Raw genomic sequence first — 22,698 nt, forward strand, 5'->3', positions numbered from 1 at the left:
ACTCTTCTAGATCCAGTATGTGGTATGATATGATAAGGAATGGCAGTGTAGTATGTGGCCATGACTGTCTGTTTCATTAGTCCACACTATTTGAGAGCACAGGCAGGTGGAAACCTCCATATGGAATTTCATGTTAACTCTCCCTGAAGCTTGTTTATTTAAATGAGAAGTGAGGTTTGTTTAGTAACATTGCCTTGAATGATAATATATTAAAGATGAATGGAACACATAATACTGAAGAGTCATCGTCCCTGCATATTAGATATAAGTTTAGCTGTTTGATAAAAGGAAATGGGAAGAGTTGCTAAAAGCAGAGTAGCAGATTTGACAGATAAAATCAGAAATGTATAGAAAGCCTGTGCATTAAATAGTCACTTCCCAAAAAGATATACAGAATTTGATCAAACTTGAAAGAATGGAATCATAGGAAACAATCTACAAGCCACAGTGATGGTGATTAGTATTAATACTGAGATACGAAGGTATAATGTACATTAGTGCTATTGATGCTGGAAGGTAAAAACAAAGAAAGCAAGTCCTCAGATCACTATCACTAGTTTCTCTCTGGGAAAGAGAAAAGTTTATTTTCCTCTAAATTTCCGCACTCAGGCGGGAACCTTTTTGAAGTGTAAATTTTTGGACTGAAAAGTTCTCTGTCGAGAGAGAGTGAGAGAGAGGGAAAAAGTAATTTAAAGTCTGATGCTAGGAACTGAGCAAATCAATCAACCCTAACCAGAAGTAAAAGCACCAGCATAAATCATTTATAGGACCTATAGTACCAATATTTACCATACCAAGAGTGTGGTGCTATGAGATAGATACAGATATGTAGATAGATAGATAGATAGATAGATAGATAGATAGATAGATAGATAGATAGATAGATAGATAGATAGATAGATAGATGATAGCTTAAATAATTACAATATATTGATAGAATAGATAAATACAATAGATAGAAAGGTAGATAGATATGAGATCGATAGATAGATTAAACAATTACAATAGATTGATAGAATAGTTAAATACAATATATAGAAACATAGATATGAGATAGATATGAAATAGATTAGATTAGAAAATTACACTAGTATATATAAAAAGAATTGATAAATACAATAGATAGAAAGATAGATAGATAGATAGATAGATAGATAGATAGATAGATAGATAGATAGATAGATAGAAAGTTTTATTATATTCTATCCAAGTATACATTTAAGGTAAGTATAATAAATAAACCCTATTTGACTAGATAAAGTCTGCACTTTATTATTGGTAGTTACATGGTGACAGATCCTCAGGAGTTCTAAGGAGCTGCTTGTATAGATCTCTCCATCAATTGTCTGTATTGCGTGAAAATCACACATATAAACCCAACCAGAATGTAGTTAATGTCTAATGTGTTTTCTTTTCCCATCTCTTCAGTGGTGGTAGCATTGAACAGTTCCCCATCAGGTCACATAGTGATGTTCTCCTAAAACACATTGCACATAAGCACAGGAGATTATAGTTAGTGGAGTCCAGATCATAAACACAAAACCTTCATATGTATTGAACCTTGTATTTGCAGGTTGTGACTTTTCTGTGAGTAATTAGTGATATGACACAAAGAACTAAGGTTCAACCAACTGAATTATTATTATTATTATTATTTAATATTAGCAATATTGACTCAATAATCTAATTAAAATGCAACAGGTGCAACAATTACAAAATTCCAGTAACCAAAGGAAATTCTTCAGGAAACACTGTTTATTGATGTAAAATAAAATAACATATAACAAGATAAGGTTTTAGCTATAAAATAAAAGAACAAACCTTTACTTTGATGTCAATGTATGATAGGAAATGTTGGCAATTCCTAGCTCAAGTGTAGTTTTCTGCAGCCAGACTGGCTTAAAAAGTGCACTGAAAACTTTTTTTCCCTCCCTTATAAATAATCTCTAGATTTAAAAGCAGACCACATAGCGCCATCTGCAGGCGGCAGTGCTAAAACATCCGATCCTCCAATTGCAGGTTGGTCCCAGTATTTTGAAATCAAGCTGGCACTTCCAGCCCTCGCAGGCCGCTCTACATCTATTTACTGCAGACTGAACATGAATGATAGATATACAGCTTCTATCAGGAGGAGGAAAACATGAGAAGCGTCTCCGAGGGGGATTGTATCAGCAGTGTGGGCTCAGCCTGGGGAGAAGGAGCCTGCAGGTTCAGGGTGACTGCTCACAGGAGAGTTTAGTGTGGACAAGCAGTATGCACCAGTGGCTCTGTATGAGCCTTCAAATGACTAATAAGTGCTCTGTCTAAAGGGACTGGACATGTAATAATGTTTCATTAGAAAACCACTATAGGGTGAAAAAAAAAGACTTCTCACGCAGGTGACTTCTCTGGAAATTCGGTGAAAATGGACTAAACATATTTGTATGAATGTTTATTTAGTACAGTCACTCCTGGTATTAATAACATACCTACATTCTTAAAATCTTCGATATTAGTATAAATACAAGATATATATATTTATCTATATATAGATGGATAAATAGATAGAAATGATAGATAGATCGCTGTGTATATATATATTATATGTATATGTATATAATATATATATATATTACTGGCAATATACATATGACCGATGCCGCTTATATTATATACATATATAGCATATATTTATATATGGACAGATAAAACATTATTTAACAGGTTATAATTTTAAAAGTTCGATCATTATTTTTTCTGTGTGTATTTGACTTTGTGCAGATATTGTGACAATACTTATGTATTCATTGTGTAGGTCATGCAAACTATATATTCCTAGATAGATAGATAGACATATATCCTTAATATATTTTTGTATAACATCCTTTCGCTAGTTAATACTATTAATAACCTCATTGTACACTTTCCTGCATTTCTTCTACATAAGCCAGAGCTGCACTTGTTCTTTATACATTTGTTATTGATTCCATCACACTAATGATAAATCGAAGTCCTCTTCCCACAGGGAATACGTAATAAGCTTTTTTGAATGAGCTGTGGAAATGATAAACTTTTTTTTTTCCAAGTTACTTTTTTTTTTTAATCATCACCCATGCTGTTGTATTCAGAACCATTGTCACGATGATGTGGCTGAAAGTGTTAATCTATGTGTGGTGAGGAGTGCTGCCCCTGCTCTGCTAGCAGTCTCTGGTGCCACCCTCCTGTGCCTGCTGCCCCTCCTCGGTAGGCTCTGCTGGAGGTGGCAGGGTGATGCCAGGGACCTCCTTACCAGGGCTCCAGCTTTGTGCTTTGGCGAATCACCGAGTGGTGGAATCTATTCCCTTTGTCTGACAAGTCATCCATCTCCCAGCTCCAGGGGGAGGGCAGTGAGTGTGTGAGTGGAGGTGTAGGGAGGGGGGCAGCTTTTAGAGAGACACACACAGGGAGAGGAGGCTCCATTCTCCAGCCAAACCTCCTCGCTCACACATCCCACCTTAAAGTGACAACTTCAGCTGCATCTTAGTAAAGACCTTGCTCTGCCCCCTGATTTTCTGCACACCCCTGGATTGTTTTCTTCTCTGTTAACTTTGCTTTGAAGTCAGACAACTCCAACCAAAGACCTAGAGGACAGCACCACTCTTGCTGAGGCCACCTTCCATCCTCCACAGCTCACCAGTAGCCTGGTCTCCTCTGCAGCCCTGGTCCTCAGCTCCCACAGGCTCCAGCAGCAGCCATGAGCAGAAGCATCTGCTGGCCACACACTGGCTCTTCTTCCCAGGGAATCTGAAGGACTCTAGTGTCCATCTCCTGAGCTCCTGCTTGTCCCCAGAGCTGACCCTCGCCTTGGTTGCTGCGCCCAGCTCTCAGCACGGGGACAGGGGAAGCAGGCTGAGCTGGACACGAGCGCACAATATTTTTTTTCAAGTCTTGAAGTTCAGTCCAGAGGCGAAACGGCGACTACAGCCGAATACCTGCCTTTCATTTGCCTCCCCATGGATATGCATTGCAAGGCAGACCCCTTCTCGGCCATGCACCGTGAGTACTGGAGCCCTGCTCCTCCTAATGTCATTGCATCCTCCTAGATGTAGGAGATACTCAGCAAGTTGGTGACCATGACCAGCTATGCCCACTCTTCCATTCACCTACACTCCAAGCACCAGCCATGCCCACTGATCCATCCCCATGCCCCGCAAGCCGCTTCTCAGCTCTGCTCCATTTGTGCAGAAATCCAGCCATTGGCCATTTATTTATGACCTCCTATTCCACCCAATTTCGCTGCTTTTTGAGCACCAATGTCCACTCCTGCATCCACAGACACCCACACTGCTCACAGCTTCTTACCATTAATGCCACTTAAAGCTACAATCACTACTACAATATAATAGCTCCAGAAAATGACCTGCAATATATAGGAATGTAACATTTATTTTTTAATAAAATAATGTTCTATAAATTTAAAATATATTGTAAAAATATATATATTAGTTAGAGACTAAATATAATTAATATCAGCATTATCGTCATTTTATAGCTTAGCAAAAATAAAGAAATTGCCTAGAAAAAAAAAAATCAGTTTACCAGTAACAAGCCATTAGATACGTGCTATGACATACCGTATAAGATAAACATGGGAACTACATACATTTAGTATTTACTGCTTATTTTTTACTTTTAACTGGTAACTATATAGTTTTTTGAGAAAAGAAAATAGAAGATATTCATATTAAATATATGGAAATAAAAAAAATCTAAATTACCATAAATAGTATTAATGAGGACTAAAGGGTATACCACGAAATGGGTATACCGAAATGATTCATTGTATATATATATATATATATATATATATATATATATATATATATATATATATATATATATATATATATATATAATATATATATATAATATATATATATCTATGCATTAAATCTCCCAAACCTTTATGTCCCTATGCATGTATGTGTATGTGTATATATATATACACATAGGGAAACAAAGGTTAGGGAGATTTAATGCATAGCTTGATCAAATCAACTTGAAACTAGAATAATTGCCGAAATTTAACGGGCTACAAAAATAATTCTGATATTGCATTATTTTCAAGAAATCCCAAAAAAGCACTTGTGTGCGGTATCTGGACACATGTTCACGGGAATGTAAATAGAGACTAATACTACACAAATTATCAAATGATTGGGTTAAAAATGAATGAAGATGCATCAGAGACTATATATATATATATATATATATATATATATATATATATATATATATATATATATATTATACACACACGCACAGTTTTATACAAACACACACTTACTCTCATATTTATTACCCGACATTCCATATGCAGCAACAAGCAGTTATTGTGCCCAATCAGTAAATTATTAATGTGCAATCTTTTTTGCATCTGTTGCCTTTTAATAATATGTAATAGGAGTTATCAGAGGTGCAGTGAATTATTTATCACAGAGGTGCTGAGAAAATGACTGCTGGTAACTGTATAGCTCATGTGTAGAGGACACGAGGATACCTGGAGATGATGAGAATGTGAGGAGCGCAGCACATCGCACACATACACAGTAGGGCAGCAGGAGTGGCACATCTTTGGGGAGAACAGGATTTGTGCGCTGGATCGATGGAAGGGCAATGAGAGTTTCCTCAAGTTCACAGTCAATAAGTCTCTGTCAGCTGCACGGGAGAGAAACTGTGCCAGAGATAGAATGATGGCCAGATAGGGGAGGATCAATACTAGATATTTAGATGGACAGATGTAAAGTTTTCCCCAGTTTTAATTCCCACAATCGGTACATATTTTTCAGTTGCTGTATATATATATATATATATATATATATATATATATATATATATATATATATATATATATATATATATATATATATATATATATATATTTTATTAATCAACAATGGAATATATATACACACACACATAGATATATATGTGTATATATACATACATATATGTGTGTTTTTATGAGTATCTGTATATGTGTGTGTGTGTGTGTGTGTGTTTTTATGAGTACCTATCTATCTATCTATCTATCTATCTATCTATCTATCTATCTATCTATATGTGTTTGTTTTTGTACATATATATATACAAATATATATTATGCATATATGAGTGTGTGTATATATGTGTGTGTATCTATATGTATGAGTTTTTTTGTGCGTATATATATGTTTATATATGAGTGTGTGTATGTATATATACGTATATTTGTGTATTTTTATGTGTAATTTTAGTTATGTGTTTAAGTGTTTATGTATGTATGTATGTGTTGTATATATATATATATATATATATACTCACATATATATGTATGCATACATACAAACATATATATATATATATATGTATATATTATTTATTTATGATGCTTTGCTTATATATTTATATACAGTATATATACACACACACACACACAGATATATGTATATATACATAAACACACACAAATGGTCATCTATAGTTATGTGTGTACTGTATATATGTGTGATCTGGTAACAGGGTGCCGTGCCCTCTGTGCCACACTAGGCACATGCCCATACTTATAAAGCAATGGTGTAATTAAAGGTACCGAGCAGGGCGCATGCCTGGCGCTATGCTTAGTGATGGGTCACGTGTGGCTGTGTTTCTGGGGGTCTGCTGGTGGTACACATGGGGTAGGTAGCCCCCTGTATGAGTGGCCTGCAGTGGGCTGCCCGGGGAGCACGTGTTTGCACTGTAGTCATTCAGCTCCTCTGTGAAATGTTAGATGTGGCAGATCAGTGACACCATCATCACACACTGAGCCCTGTATATAATGCTCCATTATAGTATATATACCCTATATAAATAAGCATTACAGCCATGCTGCTGATGTCATTGTAACACGAAAATAAAAATCCACTTGCATACAGGAATATATAGGGAAGGTCTCATATATTAGTGTCCATCTAATGAGTTTCCCATTTCTTCTCTCTTTGTGTCTCCTTTTTTATTTTTTTCGTCTTCCATCTTCCCCAGCAGGGCATGGGGGTGTGAACCAGCTCGGGGGGGTATTTGTGAATGGCAGACCTTTACCTGATGTGGTGAGGCAAAGGATAGTGGAGCTGGCCCACCAAGGAGTGAGACCTTGTGACATCTCCAGGCAGCTGAGGGTCAGCCATGGCTGTGTCAGCAAGATCCTGGGCAGGTAAGGCGACTTCTTGCTTCATTATCACCTGGAAATAAATAATAATAATTGAATTCATACTTCACCATGATATATAGAACAATGGAAATAACAAACAATACACACACACATATATATATATATATATATATATATATATATATATATATATATATATATATATATATATATATATATATACTCCTCATTGTCCTGCAGAATAATACTGATACCCAGTAGGATAATGTATGCAGACTTCATTAATAGTCTAATGCTCCAATCATTGCTGATTTTATATCATTTTCCATCCCTGTCGACTTATTTGCCACACTGCTTATTTCAATGACATTACAAGGCTTTAATAGCAATTATGCATTGATTTTTAAATTAGCTCAAATCCTCTAATGATAAAAGCTGTTTTCCCATTAGTATCATGGAATCATCATCACTGCTGTATTGATATCAGAACGATTGGATCTTGCACAAAAGTCGCTCAATTTCAGAGGGAAGAGACCACGAGGTTTCATCTCTCACCTATAATGAAATGGACATTTGTGCAGTTAAAAATTACCAAATAGATAATACTAAATATATGTGCAAATATAATATTAATTGTTTTTAAAAATAAGATATATATATATATATATATTTATATATGTATATATATATATATATATATATATATATATATATATATATATAATGAATATTATATCTAACATTCATACATTAATGTATAGATGTGCTACTAAAACTCACTGCTCTGTGCAGGTATTATGAGACCGGCAGCATCAAACCAGGAGTAATTGGTGGATCGAAGCCTAAAGTAGCAACACCGAAAGTAGTAGATAAAATTGCAGAATACAAGAGGCAGAACCCAACCATGTTTGCCTGGGAGATCCGGGACAGGCTGCTAGCAGAAGGCATCTGTGACAATGACACTGTGCCCAGCGTCTCCTCCATTAACAGGTACAACATGACCATTGTCACCTCTGTGTAATCCTGCCCATTATTCTCTCACCTCTCGCCTGGGCTTGTGCTTCTCCTGTCTTCTCCATGCATTGCTTTATTATTATTATAGGAATTGGAATGTTTGCTATACATTGTGCACATTGGAGGTCACTGTAAAGAAAGGACTCTTCTGCTGGGTCCAGGATTGTAATGTTCTCCCTGCATCTAGTGTAGAATGTCACCATTGCTGCCTTCCCTTTGTTTATGAGTATATTCCATCTAATGTTTAGTGTTCTCAGTAATTAAGAATTTAACAGCTCCCAAATTTACAGACAATCACCAGAGTCTCAGCTACTGAACCATTAAAATACCAATGTTTATTTATCTTAACCAAACAGACTTTAGAAGTGGCAAATGCAAACGTGTAACATGGGAGCAGGATTACAGGGGATTCAGCAAGTAACCAAAACTTCTCTCTACTAGGAAAACAGACAGTGCTGGCCATAATTACTGCTATTATAGGATTACACCAGCCATCCTGTTAAGTAGTCAGCATCATTGTGTCATCTATGTGTCTATTTCCAATGGAGAAGGAGAACGCTATGAAAAAAAGACATGTATCTAGCTGTAGCTTTCATTTATTCATAAAATGTATGTATCTAATCCTAGAAGTAAGAAAGTAAGATCTGCAAATCTACCATATACTTGTATGAATATATATATATATATATATATATATATATATATATATATATATATATATATATATATATATATATATTGGACTTGTAAATAAATTAAACTCTGAGGTATATATATACATATCAGTGTTTAATTGAATTAAAAGTGGACTTTATTCACACAGATACATCATACTGTATATTTCAGCTCCTCATTTGGAGTCTTTCTCAAGCATATATATACTTGAAAAAGGCTTCAAATGAGAAGCTGAAACATATCATGTATCTGTGGGAATAAAGTCCACTTTTTTCACTGATTTCCACTGCAGTGTTGCATCCTATTGTTTTTTCTTTATACATAGATAAAATATCTTTCTTTCTTTCTTTCTTTCTTTCTTTCTTTCTTTCTTTCTTTCTTTCTTTCTTTCTTTCTTTCTTTCTTTCTTTCTTTCTTTCTTTCTTTCCTTCTTTCTTTTTCTTTCTTTCCTTCCTTCTCTTTCTCTTTCTTTTTTTCTTTCTCTCTTTCTTTCTCTCACTCTTTCTTTCTTTCTTTCTTTCTCTCTCACTCTTTCTTTCTTTCTTTCTTTCTTTCTTTCTTTCTTTCTTTCTTTCTCTCTATGTCAGAGTTACAGGGATAGCTAAGTACAATAAATATATATATATATATATATATATATATATCCACAGCTGCCGCTAATGTGTATTCCTGCCCTGAACCATAAGTCCAGCACATAAATGCCATTGTTTCGCTCTCCTTTCATAAGATCTGGGGCACTGCTATTACATATTCAAAAAGCATAACTACGGAAAGGGTACAGCTATAATTGTGAATGCCATGCAGATACAGCAGAAAATACAATTTAGATATTATCTGTTCCAATTGCTCTGGCATCCTACGTAAATGTTTTTAATATTTCACAAATGACATGGAATTATCCCAAGTCATCTCGCAAGCAGCAGGTAAAATTAACTGCTGGAATGTACCTTGGCTCAAAAAGACTCCCTGAGACACACATGCATTGTAATATACTGCTGGGCTACTTGAGGAAATTATTCCTGTGTGTGTCATCTGTATTAAAATGGTTATTAAGATATGAACAGGGTAACATAATACTGATAGACTAATTATACACCTTACCATAAACTTCCCCCAGTCATTTTTTTTCAAGCTTTTCCCAGTTTGGTATAGTAAAAAAAAAATAAAAAAATAAAATAGCTTGTTAATGTTATCGGAACAGGGAGATGCACTCAATTGTGCAGTTGATGGATAGAAAATATACATCACATTGTTGTAAACCACAGTATATGCTCATTTGCTTGGATGGAGATGGGTTCACATATTTATGTCAATGATCCAGTCGACCAATGTTAAAGTCTTGGAGTATTCCAGCATTGTAGTCTACCAGATGTAATGATTACTACACAACTTTCTGTAGTCTCGTCTACCATTTAATTAGGCTTTTTAATCTTGTGTTGATCCGCCTTTGGCCTACGCCAGTTAAACAGTCTAAGTTTAGAGTCTTCTTAATATATGGCTATACTAGACGGCACAATGAATGCGTGATGTAAGCCTCTCTCTTTTCTCTAATATCTTGGCATTAGTAGACTGTGTTTTATGTCTTGTATAATATGCGCATTGCCCCAGAGCAGGTTGTCTATGGAATGAATTGGAATGGCCGCCTTTTCCTTTTCAACGATTAAACATGTAGTTGGGTAACTTGATAGTTAGTTTAGGGCAAGGCACGCTAAAAATTTAAAGTAAATGGGGCCTACAATGAAATATAGCTACAAACACAGGAATGAAATCAAGTTCTCATACAGGGTCTTTCTGATAGTTTACTGATTTCCTGCTATAAAATGCCTATTTACATATGTAGCAGTGCGGAATTTGTCATTGGACTCCTTGGCTTTGCTTCATTGATACAACTCTTTGAGTTGAGCTGGTGAAGTATACGCAGACCTATGCAAAACCAAAGAACATATATTGGGATATGATCCACAGAAGGCAATCAGTTCTGGTACGTATGCCTTCAGAACAAGTTAGGTAGGAATTATATGACATAGTGAGACAACCTCTAGGCAAGACTTTTCATTGGTAGAATATGTGTCCTAGTAGATACATAGCAAACTGGATATTTACAGAATGAGGAATAATAATTGCTATACCGATCACAAATCTTATAATGTATCACTGAGGGTATTGCCATAGATGTGAAAGGTATATAATTCTATGCAGAATTTGCAGATCCATGCTTTAAATCAGAGTCTAATATTGTTATATGAGTACATTTATCAAAAAAAAGATATTTGCGACATTACAAGACATTTTCTCATTATTTAATTATATATTGTAACTTTCATGACATTTTGAAGATTGAAATGATTAAGTTTTGATTTTGAGACTTCTTCATGCACCACGACGATTCATTCATAAAATTGATTTTAAACTTTTGAATTGCTAAAACTTTTCTGAATCTACAAGTATTTTGGCGGTTGTTGTTATACGTAGTTATTTGATGATCGAAAAGGTAATTTTTAGCAAGTTGTAGCCTAGAGAAATATATCACGGTAAATGCATCACAGTCACAAAGACTAATTACTGCATTCTGCTTGTTGGAAAAAAATAGATTTCTTCAAATTCTAAGTGCTTTTGTATTTTTAATGTTTCATAGTAGGCTAATTGTACAATTCAGGATGTTATAAACCTTCATCGTACTTTTCGCTCTATTTTTAGTGTATTTTACATATATTTAAAATTTTAATAGTAAATCTGGCCGATACTATTCAGCGTTATATATATGAATTATTTCACATTTTTACATTTTTAAGAGATCTATCTTTTTATTATATTACAGTTTGAATATATTTCATTAGAAGTTCTGAAGTTTTTTGCATTGTTAAGGCAATTTAGGTAATAGTTAAGTTTTTGGCACTAATTTTTGTGAAAACCAATATACTGTAATATAGAGCTAGATAAATAATAATAATGAAAAAAGCTATTTCTATCAGTGTATCTTTATAGAATATAATTTTAGATTTGGCCACTTTCATTAAATGATAAGGTATAAATTTACGCAGATTTTTAAGATTTAAAAAAAAAAAAAAAAAAAAAAGAATTATTATTATGTACAGCCGCTGATTTGTCTTCCATTTTTCTTTATACATTAGTTGGATTTACTGACTGTTGGCCTAATACTAGTCTATTTGAACAATGCTTATCTTGGCGTCTATCAAATTTAAGCAATTTTTGTCTTGTTCCTATGCTAGTTATATCATATTTCTAAGATAAGGTTGTTGTGAATGGACTTTTGGAGACTTGTAATGAACTGTGGGATACTACCTCCAAGAGGCAATGATTACTATTTTACTTTTGAAGCCATCTGTGATTCGTTGCCTTATGATTACTTCTACTTATATATGTAAATCCGCCATGATTCAAACCTACATGTACTTTATGTAGTAGCAAGTGCCTCAATTGGATAACCTCATTTACGTTTTGCTATGTGAGTGGATAATCCATCTTTGGGCAAAGAGGCATACGTCCAATGCCAAATAAGTGTACAGAATACGTTCGAAAAGAAACATACTGACCTCACATCTCCAGTAAATCATCGCCTAAATGTTCACTTTCTAAACAATGTGCTACCCTCCTAAGTGAATATTTAGTCCTCCAATGTATTTCATATATCGTAAGATGCCGCAGTTCTCTGTTCCACAGCAGAGATTGTTTCATGTGTTAATATACGTAAAAATTAATGTACACCTTTGGTTTCTGCAACTAGTCTACAAAAAGAACTTGATTTTGGATTATCGGAATTTACAAGTCTATTATGTTAATGTTACGTACCCTTAGGCTCATGTATAGGTCAAAGAAATACAAAAATGTTCGAGAAATCAAGCACTGAGATCATCGTGACTGAATAAGACAATAGACTAAAAACTCAATAGCATAATCACTTCTGATATGAAGTGCTATAAATCCATAAATGTACAAGGAAACCACTCAATCCCTTTCTCACCACACAACCCAAGTCCATTTATTAATGTCCATTCAATGCAGCACAGTTCATCAAGGGTGGTCTAGAATGCAACCCTATCCCATATTTGCAACAATTGGCCCATAGAAAGGTAGATTTAGATCAGGGACCAGCACAAAACCTCCTGTCTGTGCAAAAACCAATCAATAACATTGTAACCAGATCCACTGTCACTGAGAAACACACATCAAAATAGTTCAATATGGAAATCCCTCAATGGGAAACATAAATTCCACTGAATACATATCCGACAGATAATACGGCCTCGGTAGATTGGATTTCTGGTTGAATATGCTTTATTTTGCTGTAATACAAAAAAGTAGCTGTTTTCATCATTAGACCAATGCTAATAGACATAGGGTACAGGTACAAGTAGCACTTAATATAATAGAAATCTCCCCAAGAGACTTACGCTCCATCAAGAAATAATCCTCCATTGATCTAGTCAGCGTCTTATGTCTACACAACATCGTTAATGCTTATACAGAATTAAAGAATTTCATCAAACTTTTGTTGACTTTTTACAATGTGGCTCCTGCGTGTGGTTGAGTATTCATGTCCCCGGCTATACCTGATTCGTTTAAAGCTCAATGTGGGTCAGACCGACATTGTATCGTCAATGTTGATCCACCTGAGTTTTCAAAATTTCAGAAACATCCCTCAAAAAGAATATCGCTATGTTGGTTTCTACCCTAAGTCAGGTTTATTCTTTGATCTACTGTTACCGCATGATCAAATGTTGACTTGATCAATGAGTAGTAGCGCAGAGATGTAAATACTGCGCGGAAAATGCGTTAGTATTATAATGAAATACATAATTATAGGTAAAGAGACACATATGAAAAGTGCATCATATGAAGTGATATGGCAGATATGTTCTACCTTCCATTGTATTTATTCTAACGGACTAAACTCTACTTTTCGTATTGCATGGTGGCCCAATAAAGAATTGGTAGCACATCCTGCTCACATCTAATGCAGATGGCATTACAAAAAGTACAAATTGTCCACATGGTGTAGAAGACACCTAAAAGTCTATGATACATAGAAGAGAAATCACAACCCTGTTTTTCTTTCTCTACTAGCACTGTTGGCACAGAGGGTGGAGAGCAAGGAGTCAGGTGCAAATCCCACCCATCTGTGCAGAGCATTAATGAACTTTGCACTGTAACTAGGGGTCATTCTTCCGTTACACTGGCATCAGCATAACATTTTAATGAGATGTTTAGAGAGCGGGCTGCCTCACAAGAGACAAGCACACACACGCACACGCGCATTCACACACAAAAAGTGAGGAAAATTTCATTTCATGCACTGTGGCTGCTTAAGAAAGGGCAATTTGAGCAGGATCCAGCATATGTATGTGATAAATGTTAACTGTGCATTAATCGTATTAAAGAGGCACCTATAAACTTTTCATTTCTAATTAAATTCAGCCCGGTGATTTTTTTTTTCTTCTTGAAACCCAGCATAACTATAGGCCTATTGTTTATGTGGAAAATTAAAATGCAAATACAATGGGATTTATTTCCATTACTGGTATGATATGCTAGGATTCTCTGTTTAACAGCCTGCAATTATTTAAAACCAGAGTGATTTTTTTCCCCCCCGCCACCCCCTTTGGCTTTCCTAGGGCATTGTTCTTTTCTGCAAGGTCAAATCCCCATTGCATGTCCAAATGTTTGCGGAAATAAATATATAAATGCATCCAAAGTGCGCGGCTACATTACAAAGCAATATCCTCCAAGTATGGCCATGCTGATTGTTGTTAAGTGAATAAGGTTAGCTTTCAAACAGACCATCGAACAAAACCTCGATGAAATAGACATTACGGCAAATTACAAACCTTATTTTCCTGCTAACACTGTGTATCAGTAATAATAATAACAATATGAAATTGGATAATTATAATAATGACGATACTTACATTTTTTATGGGGCTAGGCTTAAACTGAAAACTAGCACTGCTGAATGAACATATCCTCTATTTGTCTTAAACAGATTCGAGAGGCTGCCGCTGTCCGCATAATGACCTCAAAAAGGATTTTCTTGCCAATATCATATTAAATTGACATAGCGCGATGAACCGTAAAAAGGCACAGAGGTGTATGGATATTATAAAATAGACCGTGGCCCTATATGCAGAGCGGAGAGAGAGATATTCCGGCAGACTCTCAGCTTTTTATCTTTCTAAAGCATCCACCCATGCGTTACGCCACTAAAATATGGAAATGGGCGCCAGGTTAATTTCACTGTGGCAAAATGCTGTTTGCATATAATACAACTGTGTAGTGCCTTTTCAGCAGAAAGTACTTGCACAGTAAGGAAACATAGGGTCAGCAATGTGTTTATGGATTTCTGACCAATAATACTAGCTGCCTAGGCATTCTGCGAAAAAAAAAAAGGTACCCGCTCCAATTATGAAGAGAATAGGCTAAATGACTGCTAACACATCCAGATACACCCATGCCACTAGATTATGAACAAACAAATGAATATAATAACGCTGGTAATAATAATAATATAGCATTGGCAGCGCCCCTCGATCTGGCCACAGTGGCAAATTAGTCCAAACAAATCCATTTTCCAAAAACCTTCTATTTTATGCATTTGAACATTCAGCGCTCTCCCAGGAGTATTGATAAAGGCCATTACAGAAGCAAATGTGTTAGGTAAAAAAAAAAGCAGGATGTAACGGGCAGTGTGGCGGTCTTTATTTTATGTGCGCAGTCCCACTGCACGGAGAATGTTATGGCTGCTATAAAATGGAAGCACTTGTTCATATAACACATTGTTTTTACTATTGCTTTATAATTTAAGATTTGCTTAAATACATGGCAAACATAGATCAACCCTGGCAGCAAAAAATAAAGACCCGAGTGTCTCGCCATGCCATGATCAGCCATTTCTAAATCTATTGTTACATATTATAAGTAGAGGGCATAATTAATAATGAAAGCTTTCTATGTGGAAGGAAAGAACTGCAGCACTTGGGGCGCTGTTAACCCGTAGGTTGGTCTTTCATAGTTGGTTGTAGTATTAGGTTATAGAGAAATCATGTCTATCTAAAATATATTTATTATCATGGCAAATAGCCATTAATACTACCCTGGACTTTCTATTTTTAGGCTCTTCTTATATCCCATGTTTGAAAGTTATGGCTCCAAAGTATGCACTACATGCCATACACCCATTGACTTACAGTGTAGAAAATGTATCTCTTCATATTAAAAAATAGGACTGACTATACCTTTGAATGTAGTTAACAAAAGGTATACCAACATATAGGAGCCAAATGTTTGGGCAAACTATGAGCATGTGTCCTATTAGCACAATCGAATTACTAATTTGGGGCATTTGCCAACCTAGACCGCTGACGAGTTGTGAACAGAGGCTAAGAGCTGCTTAGTTGCTGTGTTGCAACCAAGTGCAAAATTATGGAATTTTCAATCTTTCTAAATTATGATTTTATCATGGTCAACAACCAAGAAAAAATTTGACATGACAGACCAATTCTCGTTACAAATCAAGGAGTTCTGACCAAATCCAATCCGTTTTTTATAGTGGTTGGATCAATAATCAGCAATGTAGGCCACTATTGGGTGCAAAAACATATGTCAAAGATAGAGTCTATAGCTGCGAGGCAACCATTCTGTGTGTGATCCAAAAGTGATCTTAAATTGTAATAATCCCTAATAATACAATGGGATTGTCGGAAAAGGTCTCCAGGTATCTGTTGATCCCGAATTTTCCCCTTCTGCGTGTAAGTGAAACATCGATGGGAAACTGATGTGAGAATGGATCTTCTCATTTACTCTGGGATCATTCACATTCATCTTTTGCATTAGTTCTTTCACAGTTGGGGCCTTCAAAGAGCTGTATCAAAAAAACGCTACTTACATTTTTTTAATCCTGCTGATAACTTTGCAGTAGAAATTGGTGAAATAGATGCATGACAACTGATGCCATTTTGACATCAGTTGTGATCAGATGAGGTCCACAAAAAACTGTTTAGGATGGCCCAGATAGACGGAAACCCAGCTTTTGTAAGGAGTCAACAAACAAAGATTCAGCCATATTAAATGCAGCTTACATTGTCCTCATGCAAAAAGTGAAACAGAGATTTCAAAGATTTTAAGAAACAAGATATTACTTTATGCGAGCACACAAGCCGCATTACAACACCTGTGTCATTATTTATGTCAAAGACATAGAAAATGTTAAATGTCACACAGGCATAATGAAAAATGGAACATTCAGTGCACAAATTAATTAAATAGTAACATAGCCCATGAAATGTTAACAGTAATGATCAAGCATATAGCAGCAACAGACTAAAGCTACTGAGATAAACATGGTGCAGACACGGAAGAGTATAAAGCTAGATCGGTGATATTTTTACAATATTTTGCTATAAAAGTCTAATTAGAAAGTTGAGCATTTGGAGCAGTAGAAAGGGGCCATTTTCACTGCTATTTCAGGTAATTTAAAACTTTGGAAAATAAGTTTTGTAGGAAGCAAACATGACTAAGTCCAGTTTGGAAACTATCGGAAACCATGGAGAACCCATGCCATGAAAGAAGAGCTACCATGCTCTAAAAGTAAACAAAATTACACCTAAAATTGGAAAGGGGGGAAACTCTGTGAAATGTAATCTATAGAGTGGCTTTTGGTAACTTGGTTTCAAATTAGACAATTTACTTATGGGTGAAAATTATTTTAAGCCTAGGTAAGGTGGTGTACAATTACAATTTTGTGTAACTAGTGCCAGTGTCAACTTTATTCTCTATTATTTTCTTGGCACGGGTTGTTCAGTTATAAGGTGTCGATAAGGTCATTTACCCCTATTTGAAGCAGGTGTTTGGGGTACAGTGAACACTCATATACCGAATATTCAGAGCACCTTCTCTTATCATTGCTCAATGGTACCCAAGCTTTGGCACTGAGAAATTGCATGCTTTACATTAATCTCCAACTCATGCCTAATGTTTACACAGGACTAGGAGTGCCATGTCTGTTGAGCTTGCACCCGATGTCCCCTGTTAGCTGAATGATTGGAGATGTGTTAAAACTGAACTTGCGTGGACAAATTCTGCACACTGTTAATGCAACATCATTGTAATGCCTTAGTAAAGGGCACTTATTCAAGGTAAAAGCAGTTTACTATGTCAGTAAATATGGAGCATGATCTGTCTGCCATATTTTCTGATGTATTAATTTAATGGGACCAATTAGAAGAGGTTTGAGAAACCTTCTTCCCATTTTTCTGGCCTTCTGTTTTCTTTTTCCCTGTGTGCCTATAGGTAAACAGAAGCCAGAACTGATCCTACGGGATTTCTTACATTCTTTCAGCTTATTGGTGGTTGTACTAGATCCTTCAAATTGGCAGATCAGAAAATGATGCATGTTGTGTTTTAAGATCCAATTCACCGATTTTGCAGAAACCGGTGATTAAGCCAGATGACAACCAATGCCATTTTAACATTAGTTGTGATCAGTTGAGGCATAAGAAAACGGATCCTGATGGCAGAGAGAAATAGAAACCCAGCCGTAGTGATATTAGTTATTTGCGGAATATTTTATCCTTACATCCATACATTAGCTTATTTTTTGGCTACTCACAGACTGAGTGAATTTGATTATGAGGCACCTAGTATTACCTCAATTATTACATTTGCGGACTCACGGCAGTAAGAGATCTATGGAACTAAACAGTGTTATTGATAGTAGTTATCATTTATAAAGTGCTGACATCTTCTGATGTACAGTTCAACTGGATTATGATTGACTGAAGCGCACAGCCTGACCTGGCCCATCCAAGCTATTGACTTGAGCATGCCATTACCTTATGTTGTGACAACTGACATCAGCACTTAGTGATTCTCACCGAACAATTCATATTGACAAAACTAGCGATTTTAGTAAGCTCTGCCTTCACTTTCCATTATTATTTAGAGGTAGTCATTATGTGACAGACATTGAACTGCTAGTAATAGGGCAGGGACTCTATAAACATCTGTTGATGTGTTTGATCTGAACTGTTCTATACGCTTGGTTTCAGAATAATCAAGAGAGGAGGACTTGTAGAAAAAGAAATACAATCACTTTTTTTTCCATAGAAGATCAGTTGTTATTAAAATTGACGGACAGCGAAGCACAGCTATGCGAGTGCAAAGGATTCCCCCTTTCTTTGGCATAGGATTCTGCACATATCCATTATAGACATGATCCAAGGCCACTCATACTGGGTGTTCAGTGAGTATTGATTTGGTCTGCCAGCAATTTTAATATTTCTTCAGGGACTTTCTAGCAACGGCAGTTAATTCACCCTCCCAAATTGCTTATTCAATAGAATGAACATGACTCCTGAATAAAGTCCCTGAATTTATGTGAATGGCACAGGGCAGGCGGTCAATCAATTCTTATGGAGCTAGGGTAAAAATATAAATAAAGTATTGACTCTTATTTTCTTATCCATACTTATAGAAGGTGATAACAATATATATATACATATATAATGTACAGTATATCTTATATATCAGCTCTCACACTATTCTTTAAAGCCTAAAAGTAGCGTTTCTCCTTCCAAGTCAACATATATCAGGTCCTGTCTATATTAATATCTGTCATACTGGTTCTGCAGAACTAAACCAGTATACGCCTGAATGGGAGAGTCCAATCAACATCGTAGGTCCGCTAGAGCCATTGTTAGATCCTATTGACAAGGACTCCTTGGGGGAAAGTCTTCAACAATGGCCTCTGCTCTCCCAGTCTGAATAAAACAGCATAAGAGGTAACGAAGGCATAAATAAAGCAGGACACTCCCATAGGTCTTTCTTATTTTTTTTGCATCTAAGATACAGTCTTCAGCATTTTCTTTCGGTGTGCTTACGCATGCAAACAGTTATTTTAGGGCATGTTGCATGGTATTACTGTATGGCTGAACATTAGTCAATATTCTGTCAAGCTATTGCCACGCAGAAGGTGTAATATATATGTTATAGCAAAATAGTAACAGGTAACAGCAGAGTGTTGGGTTTCAGTCGAGTAGAGCAACTGCATATTTAATAATGCTAATCCAGTAGCTTACTGGCCATCAAAGGAGCATCAACACCTCCGGTTGTAAAGGGGGTTCTTCAGCCCTTCCTGTCATTCCATAACTAATAAACAGATGTTATATTTAAATTTCACTGTTTTTGATGACATCACAAGGAAAAAACCTGCCAGTCATTATCTATTCCTCCATGACTTCCTAATCACTTACTAAGAATGCACTGTGAGGTATGAGGAAATCTTTGTATATTTTAGTTTACGGGTCAATCAACCATATCACACAAATCCATAAGAAAACAGACTTCATTAGTTCAGGTGCTTGACTCAGTGAATTTCTTGTTTACATGGAATGTATAATAGGGTATTTCCACTGACAAATGAATAAACCAAAAAAGTGTCTACAGTGAAATGAAATAAGCAGAAAACTTTTCAGTACATCCAATATGTAAACCTATAGTTTATTAAAATGTGCTTGTTATATTTCCGACACCACACTTCACTGATAATAGCAGGCAAATATTTGGGTAGTATTTAGATTTTTTTTAACTTTATTTAATTATTTATATCCAAAGATATTAATATATTTTCTTGATCCTCCTTATTAGTTGGATAAAATGTGTGCATATATATATATACATATATATACATCTATTTATGTATATACATATGTGTGTATATATGTTTATATATATATATATATATATATATATATATATATACACACACGCATATATATATATATATATATATATATATATATATATATATAAAACGTTATATATTCCGTATATATTACATGAATATGAATGTACATTATATGGCTTTGAATATGGTAGCAGACCCTACAAATGGAAAGTTATGCAATAATGTAGAGATGACTATATATGTTTATGTGTGTGTATATCTTGCTAGGCATCGCTGTAAAAAGATAAAAATAAAGTAAGATAATAATGCAGAATAATTCTTCATTTGTAGGATTCTCTATCATCCTCAAAGCCGCATGTCAACCATGGTGGTTTCAGATGTATGAACTCAGAGCCCCAGTCAATAATACGATAAATATTAGCAGCCTAGAGCATTGATATATTTGGCCAGTATGCCTTGTTTGGCTTCTGGGATCCATTAAGCCCCATAGGTATATGGTTCCATCAGACATTTAACCTTTTCTATAGTGTTACCAGGTTAAGAAGCATTTAATAGTGACACAGGACTTCAGCTCAGCACACTGACAATATTGCTTTACTGTCAGAAATAATTTATAGTTTTCTATTTAAATCTCTTTGCCTGCGCCCCGTCCCCATCCTCAGGCCTCACAGCTCTGGTAAAATCAATGAAGTCAGACTATGGCATTTGGAAGTTTTAAGTGTTAAAGACCAAAGCAAAGGGACAATGACTGAAGAGACCGACACATAAACCTGGGATCAGGATATGAAGAATGTATGAATCTCAGACCGTACAATAAATAGTAATGATACATAATAATAAGTCATCTTCTGCTTATAATGACTCTACCAAAGTCCAAAGCCAAGTGCATGAAGATATCATCGATAGGACAGGACAGGGAGTACACCTACAGGCTTCCTCCCAAAACCACTTATTAAACTTTATGAATTAATCACTGGCTAAATAAAGTACAGCCTAACCTTGCCGATAAGGAATATATTGTCTGGGAACTGCCTAGGGCTAAACTTTTCACGTACAATGCCAGCATAAATTTGCTGTACGAGTATTAAAATAACTCAGAATGGAATGCCATTATGTTTTTTTTCTAGCACTTTTTGCCAAATAGGTAGATGAAGATAGAATGTGCCGATGACAAAAATAATACATAAGTGACCTTTTTAATAAAATGAAGTCATTGTTTGCAAGTCAGGGGCCACAGAAAGCGGTTATAAAGAGTATAAACTAGGCCCGAGTCTAACGAGAGTGCCACAAACTACTACTGGAAGCCCCATGGTTTCATTACCTTTATTATAGTTGCTATAGGACCTCTACAATAAACTTTTATTTTTATATAATATGATGAAATCTATAGGAAAAAAAAATTTTTTTTGACACTCTTATGGACCGCCAAAAAAATCCATGTAGACAAGTAAGGTTTGATTTATATAGATATTTTTTTATAGACATTTATTTTTAACTTCCGAGTTAAGGTCTGAGCACACGTCATAGTGTTACATCGAAGCAATGTTCACAGACAAGAGAAAAACGTCAATGCGATGCATGTGATTGTGACTTGTTCACAGGACTCACTTAAAAATATAAAATGACTGGGAGGCAATGTTACCGATACACACAAATATTAAATACATCGAAGCATATATGTGTTTTAGTAATATAACTGCATATTCCTAAATCTTCCTTGGCTTGGCTCAGTGAGCATACCCCTGGCGGCAGCAGGAGTTCCTGTATTTTATTCGCTCAGCTTGGAAGATTTGTCAGTTTGATATCATTGATATAACTTGTAAAAACATGTATTATAAAAGAGATAAGAAGACATTACTGGCTTTGTCTTGGTTTAGAGAGCAGAACACACTCTAGACGCTGTACGGCAGGAGACAATCTTGCTTATGAAGCTGCCATGATGCTTACACCTCCACTTCTCCTTTTTATACCTTTAAATTTACTTCAAACCATACATAGTGTTGGCGAAACGCAACTTGGCTTGATTTTCACAGCTTGTTTTAAAGCTTCCTTGTCTAGGAAAAGCTTGTTATGGCTTAAAAAGAATTGCCAGCATTAATCTGCTTGAGCTGTAATCATGTCCCAAGTCATTAGTAATGTTTTAAAGCGCAAATCTTTTCTTTAGTAT

General features: G+C 35.5%; 1 protein-coding gene and 1 long non-coding RNA gene across 16 annotated transcripts in view; one reads left to right on the top strand and one right to left on the bottom strand.

Moving 5' to 3' along the window:
* The window catches only part of LOC143768479 (uncharacterized), a 9,670-nt gene extending 7,761 nt beyond the window's left edge, over positions 1-1,909 (bottom strand). Inside the window, exons 1-2 of the long non-coding RNA XR_013213883.1 lie at positions 1,822-1,909; positions 1,287-1,477 (exon numbers count right to left, since the gene is read on the bottom strand). This is a non-coding gene — a long non-coding RNA (uncharacterized LOC143768479). The remainder of the gene's footprint in view (positions 1-1,286; positions 1,478-1,821) is intronic.
* Positions 1,910-3,431: 1,522 nt separating this feature from the next.
* Positions 3,432-22,698, top strand: part of PAX2 (paired box 2) — a 77,046-nt gene continuing 57,779 nt past the window's right edge. For 12 of the 15 annotated variants that reach the window (XM_077259170.1, XM_077259168.1, XM_077259175.1 and 9 more), the window contains exons 1-3: positions 3,432-4,014; positions 7,018-7,186; positions 7,937-8,134. In XM_077259170.1, the coding sequence (XP_077115285.1) occupies positions 3,972-4,014; positions 7,018-7,186; positions 7,937-8,134 (410 nt within the window). In that variant the 5' untranslated portion in view covers positions 3,432-3,971. The remainder of the gene's footprint in view (positions 4,015-7,017; positions 7,187-7,936; positions 8,135-22,698) is intronic. The other 3 variants (XM_077259172.1, XM_077259169.1, XM_077259181.1) reach the window with 1 other exon arrangement.

Source organism: Ranitomeya variabilis, chromosome 4, assembly GCF_051348905.1.
Source record: "Ranitomeya variabilis isolate aRanVar5 chromosome 4, aRanVar5.hap1, whole genome shotgun sequence".
In the NCBI taxonomy this organism is placed as follows: Eukaryota; Metazoa; Chordata; class Amphibia; order Anura; family Dendrobatidae; genus Ranitomeya; species Ranitomeya variabilis.